Source organism: Orycteropus afer, unplaced genomic scaffold (genome assembly GCF_000298275.1).
Source record: "Orycteropus afer afer isolate SDZICR_OR568_19922 unplaced genomic scaffold, OryAfe1.0 scaffold00009, whole genome shotgun sequence".
Taxonomy (NCBI): domain Eukaryota; kingdom Metazoa; phylum Chordata; class Mammalia; order Tubulidentata; family Orycteropodidae; genus Orycteropus; species Orycteropus afer.
Window position 1 is genome coordinate 19,856,681 of NW_006921596.1, and position 6,953 is coordinate 19,863,633.

The 6,953-nt window shown below is 40.6% G+C and overlaps 1 protein-coding gene across 1 annotated transcript in view; it reads left to right on the forward strand.

The window, feature by feature from the left end:
- The window catches only part of CCDC113 (coiled-coil domain containing 113), a 32,916-nt gene that overhangs the window by 20,555 nt on the left and 5,408 nt on the right, over positions 1-6,953 (forward strand). Inside the window, exon 7 of the mRNA XM_007948093.1 lies at positions 1,748-1,855. Within this exon, the coding sequence (XP_007946284.1) occupies positions 1,748-1,855 (108 nt within the window). The remainder of the gene's footprint in view (positions 1-1,747; positions 1,856-6,953) is intronic.

Below are 6,953 nucleotides of genomic sequence, written 5' to 3' on the forward strand. Positions count from 1 at the left end.
AGGGGTCCAAGATTATCTTCTGTGTCTGTATTTATTGGTTTCCCTTTTCTTTGTTGAAGAGGGTCTGTGCAATCCTTCTGCCTAGTCCGCCATCTTAGCTTGCTCCCGCCTTCACTTTTGACTATAGCCCTGTGACTTCTCACTGGACACCCAGGTCCTTTTAGACCTCCCTCCAATGCATGTCCCTGAGTGACACAATTGGTTAAGTGTTAGACTATTAGCTGAAAGGTTGGTGGTTTGAACTCACCATGAGGTGCCTCAGAAGACAGGCCTGGGTATCTGCTTCTGGAAGGTCGCAGCCTTGGAAACTGTGAAGCAGGTGTAAGCTGCCCACGTGGGATCACCGTGAGTGGAAATCAACTTGACGGCAACTAAGAACTATCTCCAAGGCTGTGGCATAGGCTGTTTCTTCCCGCAGCCTGGGATGTTCTTCCCTCCCCTCTTCACCCAGACGTACTTGACTCAGTCTTTCCCCTCTCCTTCTACCCTTCCTTCCAGGAAACCCTCCAGTCCCTGTCCTTGCATTCTTAGTGCAGGGCACAGTGGCAGTTTTACTTTTCTTCTTGCAGCTACTTGACTGCTTCCCCCAACCCCTCGGGGCTGTTGAGTGGGCCCCTGGCGTGGGCCTGGTTTGTTTGCTGACCATCTCATCTTCACTGCCTGGCGCAGAGGAGCCTGTTCTCAGGGTTTGAGGAGCACGTTCCCTGATGTTACAGGCTTCTGTGCCTTGGCTTACTCCTTAGCTAAGCAAAGCGTATTCCAGCTTCTCCAGGTTGACTCTCCTGCTGGGAGAGGTGATCCAAAGGGGGCAAATCTGAGAAGCTGGGGTAGGGGGAGTGATGATGCAGGGCAGCTGCAAATGATGCAGGAGTCCTCTGACACCAGCAGACCCAGCTTGTCAGGAAATGGAGACAGCTGTGGAGCATAGGGGCCATGGAATCACACTGTGTGTCAAGTCCTGCCCTGCCTTGCCCCTGTGACCTCGAACAGTCTGCCTCACCTCACGTAGTGGTGAGACATGAGGAACTACCTCTTCATCCCCAGGGAATAGTGTGAGACATGAGGAACTACCTCTTCAACCCCAGGGAATAGTGCTGGCAGCTGTCTGTTGAAGGCTCCTATGCGTCAGTCACTGTGCTCAGCCCTTGACAAGGATTATCCCATTTAACCCTCTCCACAACCTTTGGACATGTTACCAGGAGGGACCAGCTTCTGGAGAAGGTCATCGTGCTGGGTAAAGGAGGGTCAGTGAAAAAGAGAAAGACCCTCAACGAGATAGATTGACACAGTGGCTGCAACAATGGGCTCAAACAGCAATGATTGTGGGGACGGCACAGGCCCAGGCGGTGTTCCGTCGCACATAGGTCTCTGTGAGTCGGAGCTGACTCAATAGCACCTGATAACAAGAAGGACACAGCCCTCCGATGTGACAAAACTAAGTTTAGAAAGGATCTGGGACTTGGCAAAGTTTCTGTTAGTAGGTGGTGGGGCCAGAAGGTGGGTCCCGGTTGTCTTGCCATGCTACCTCTCTGGTAAGGACTGGACTCCTGAGGCCCTCCTGACCCCTATGGGCTCTCCCCGCCCACCACCAGTACTCAAGACAACCAGGATTCTGCACCCAGGAGAAGGGCAGCCCCAAGTTCCTGGGTGGTCCTGCTTTTCTCCTGCTTAGTAAAAGAGCTGTCTACCCTTCCCGCAGTTCTGAGAGATCACCTTTCCTCCAACTTGCTGTGTTGTTATATTTCAGAGCAAGCTTCACGAGGGATTGGAAATGTCCATCAGTCTGGACAAGGAGATGGCGCTGATAAAAGAGTTACTCGAAAAAATCGAAAGAGAAACTGTACAAGCAGAGGAGGTAGGAGAGGATGAAACGTACCATTTCTGATGTTTGTCTCCTGCCTGCTCCTTCTGACTCAAGGACCTGAGTCAATGTCCAGTAAGGTCGAAATCATCGTGATTTATCGGCCGGAAATGTCTACACCATAAAAATCAAAATAGCTCTGGGTCATCTAAGAGAAAGTGGCCGGGAAAAAAAAAAAAAAGAGAGAGAGAGAGAAAGTGATACATACTCTTTTCTTTTTGGTTATTGTCTCCTTTATTACAGTAACATCCTTCAGAAAGTAAGCCCCTTGCAGATAGATTATGTCTGTTAAATATGTCTATTAAATATGGACATAGTTTTAAATTCAGAGGCTTGGCGACATTCAAAACACATAAATGTTTTAAATCAATGCCAATTATCTTCTTTATCCCACTCACTTAAAGCACAATCGTTTTATTTTCACAGGTTTCAAAACATACATACCCATTTCTTTCTTTTTTGGGAACGTTTTATTGTGCTTTAGGTGAAAGTTTATACAGCACATTAGTTTTCCAATCAATAATTCATCTACAAATTGTTCCGAGACATTGGTTGTGATCCCCACAAAATGTCAGCACATGCCCCATTTCCTCCTGGGTTCCTCGTCTCCGTCCATCTGGTTTCCCTGTCCCTCCATGCCTCCTCATATTTGATCTTTTGGTCTCAAATAGTTGGTTGTTCTAAGGCGCACATTCTTCATGGGAGTTATTGTTTGTTTATTTTATAGGCTCATCTGTTATTTGGCTAAAGGTGGCCTCTGAGAGTGTCTTCAGTTTCAAGTTAGAAGGTTGTCTTAGGGCAGTAGTCTCAGGGTTTCCTCCAGTCTCTTTCACACAAGTAAGTCTTGTCTTTTTTTTTTTTTTTTTCCCTCTTCATTTGAATTTTGTTCCACATTTTTACCCATCTGACCAGGACCTTTGGCATGGTTCTTGTCAGAGTGATTGGTGGTGCTAACTGGGCACCATCTAGTTCTTCTGGTCTAAGGTTAGAGGAAGCTGTGGTTCATGTGTTCATTAGTCCTTTGGACTAATTGCTCCCTGACTTCTTGTTTCTTTTTCTTTTTTTTTTTAATTCTCCTTTGCTCTAGGCAGGAAGAGACCAATAATTGTTTATTAGATAGCCATGTGCAAGCTTTTAAGACTCCAGATGCTATTCACCAAACTAGGATGTACAGCATTATCTTTATGAACTGTGTTTTGCCAGTTAATCTATATATCTTCTGAGACTATGGTCCTAAATTTTCAAGATCAGTAGTTCAGTCCTTGTATAAGTAGTTTCTGTAACTGTGTCCCCTGTGTTCTAGTGTATCTATGAGTATCCACACATCATTTAAAAACATGTCTGTAGAACTATCTACAACTATACCTCTACGGGAGTGAACTTTGGTACAACCTCTCAGGTACTTAGCATACATACTGCCTGTGCATGTATTCACACATTATTGTTAGTTAGGATTGTTGTTGCAGGATTGTGTGTGTTACAGCATTTACCGTAGTTGCCCTTCCTTCTTGTGTTCTCAGTGTCTCCCTTCCCTTGGCCACATCGTGCTAACTTCCCCATATTATGCATTGCCTTTTCGTTCATCAGAATTAACATGTGTCTCCTCTCTAGTTAGTGATTCTCCCTCCTCTCCTTCCCATCCCTGCTAACCATCAAAGAATATTTCTTTCTGTGTATAAGCCTATTCTTGACTTTTTATAATGGTCTCATGTAGTATTTGTCCTTTTGTGAATGACTTATTTCACTCAGCATAAAGTCCTCTAGCTTCATCCATGTGTGATGTTTCAAGGATTCATTCTTACTTACCATTGTGTAGTATTCCATTGTGTGTATATACTACAATTTGTTTATTCATTTATCAATTGATGGACACTCAGGTTGTTTCCATCTTTTTGCTATTGTGAATAATGCTGTGATGAACGTGGGTGTGCCTGTGTCTATTTGTTTCACAGCTCTTATTTCTCTAGGATATATAACTAAGAGTGAGATTGCCAGATCATCCGCTATTTCTCTTTCCAGTTTTTTAAGGAAGTGCCATACATACCATTTCCATCGTGGTTGTACCATTTTGCAGTCCATCCAGCAGTGTGTAAGAGGTCCAATCTCCCCACAGCCTCATCAACATATGTTGTTCTCTGTTTTTTTGATTAGTGCCATTATTACCAAGGTGAGATGGTATCTCTTTGTAGTTTTGATTTGCATCTCTCTTATTTCTAATGATCGCAAGCATCTTTGCATGTGTTTATTAGCTGCCTGAGTATCTTCTTTGGTGAAGTGTCTGTTCATGTCTTTTCCCCATTTTTTAAATTGGATTGTTTGTTGTTGAGGTGTTGAAATTTTTTTAAAAATAAATTTTAGAAGGTAAACCCTTGTCAGATACATTGTTGCTAAAAATTTTTTTCCAGTCAGTAAGTTCTCTTTTCATTCTTTTGATGGTCTTTTGCTGAGCATAAGTATTTAATTTTTAGTAGTTATCTAGTTTATACTCTTCAGTTTGTGCATTTTTAGTTAGATTTGATTGCCTATTTATGCTATCAATTAGGCACCCTAGGTTGGTCCCGATGCTTTCATCCATGAACTTTATAGTTTTAGCTCTTTGATCCATTTTGAATTAAGTCTTTGTGTATGTTGGGTCCTGTTTCATTTTTCTGCACATGGATATCCGGTTTTGCCAGCACCATTTGTTGAAGAGACTATCTCTTCCCCATTGGATGGACTTCAACCCTTTGTCAAAGAGCAGCTGTTCATAGGTGGATAGATCTACTTTTGGGTTCTCAATTCTGTTCCATTAGTCTACATGTCTGCCATTGCACTAGTACCAGGTTGTCTAGTAGGTTCTGAGATCTAGAAGTGTGAGGCCTCCTACTTTGTTATTCTTCTTCAGTAATGTTTTACTTATCCAGGGCCTCTTCCCTTTTCATATAAAGTTGGTGATGAGCTTTTCCATCTTGTTAAAGAATGTTGTTGGAATTTGGGTCAGGATTGCATTATACCAATAGATTGCTTTGGGTAGTATTGACATTTTCACAGTGTTAACTCTTCTTATCCATGAACATGGTATTTTTCCATTCATGTAGGTCTCTTTTGGTTTCTGCAGTAGTGTTTTGTAGTTTTCTTTGTGAAAGTCTTTTATGTCCTGAGTTAGATTTATTCCTAAGTATTTTATCTTTTGGGGGGCTATTATAAATGATATTGTTTTCCTGATTTCCTTTTTGGAATTCTCTGTTAGTGTAGAGGAATCCAACTGATTTTTATATGTTGACCTTGTAACCTGATACTTTGCTGAATTCTTCTGGTAGTTACAGTGGCTTTTTTTGTGGATTCTCTGTGGAAGTAGATTGGCCAGTCTTCCTCCCAAGGAGTGGAAGATTGAGCAATCTACTTCTGTAGTGATACTGCCTTGGAAATTCAAGAAAGGGCCGCAATGAGTCAGATCCGACTCGATGACAGTGAGTTTGGTTTGTTTTGGTTTTCTGGGATTTTCTACCTATAGGATCATATCACGTGCAAATAGGGATAGTTTTACTTTTTCTTACCTATTTGGATGTTCTTTATTTTCCTTTCTTGCCTTACTGCTCTAGCTAGGATTTCTAGTACTATGTTGAATAAGAGTGGTGATAGAGGGCATCCTTATCTGGTTCCCATTGTCAAGGGGAATGCTTTCAGGCTCTCTCTGTTGAGAATAATGTTGATTGTTGGTTTTGTATATATGCTCTTAATTATGTTGAGGAATTTCCCTTCAATCCTATTTTGCTGAGACTTTTTATCAGGAATGGGTGTTGGATTGTATCAAATGCCTTTTTTGCATTGATTGAGATGAACCTGTAATTCTTTGTTCTATTTATGTCAACTATGTTGATTTTCTAATGCTGAATATCTTTGTATATCTTGTATGAATCTCACTTGGTCATGATGTATTATTTTTTTTTAATATGCTGTTGAATTTTATTGGCTAAATTTTGTTGAGAATTTTTGTGTCTATACTATAAGGGGTATTGGTCTATAATTTTTTTTTAGTAGTGTCTTTGCTGGCTTTGGTATCAGGGTTATGCTAGCTTCATAGAATAGATTCAGAAGTAGTCATTCCTTTTCTAGGTTCCAGAATAGTTTGGATAGAATTAGTGTCAAACCAAACCAAACCAAAACAAAACAAAACTCACTGCCATCAAGTTGAATCCGACTCATAGCGACCCCTTCTTGGGTTTCTGAGGTGGCATCTCTACGACGGAAGTAGATTGTCCATTCTTCCTTCCGAGGAGTGGCTGGTGGGTTTGAACCACCAGCCTTCTGGTAGCAGTCAAATACCTTAGGCACTACACCACCAGAGGTCCCTGAATTAGTGTCAAGTCCTCTCTAAATGTTTAGAAGAACTCTGGTGAAGCTGTGTGGGCTGGGGCTTTCTTTCTTTTTTTTTTTTTTTTTTCAATGATCTTTCAATTTCTTCTTTTGTTATGGGTCTGTTCAAATTTTCAACCTCAGTTTGAGTTAGTTTAGGTAGGTAGTATGTTTCCAGAAATTTGTCTGTTTCTCCTAGATTTTCAAATTTGTTGGAATACAATTTTTCATAATATTCTGTTATGATCTTTTTATATGTCAGTTGTTGTTGTAACCCATCTCATTATTTATTTGGGTTATTTGCATCTTTTTCTTCTTTTCCTTCATCAATTTGGCCAGTGGTTTGCCTATTATATTGATCCTTTCAAAGAACAAACTTCTAATCTTATTCTCTATTGTTTTTCAGTTTCATTAATTTCTGCTCAAACCTTTATTGTTTCTTTTCTTCTGGTTACTATGGGCTTCTTTTCTGGTCTTTTTCTATTTGTTTGAGTTGTAGGGTTAAGGTATTGATTTTGGCCCTTTCTTCTTTTTTGATGTGTGCATTTATTGCTGCAAATTAACCTCTGAGTCCTGCTTTTGCTATGTCCTAAAGGTTTTGGCATGTTGTGTTTTCACTCTCATTTGGTTCGAGGATTTTTAAAATTTTATTTTAAAATTTTTCTATTACCCATTGTTTTTTTTTTTTCATTTTTTAATGCATTTCATTGAAATATAATTTATGTACAGTGAAATACACAAAACTAAAGTGACATGG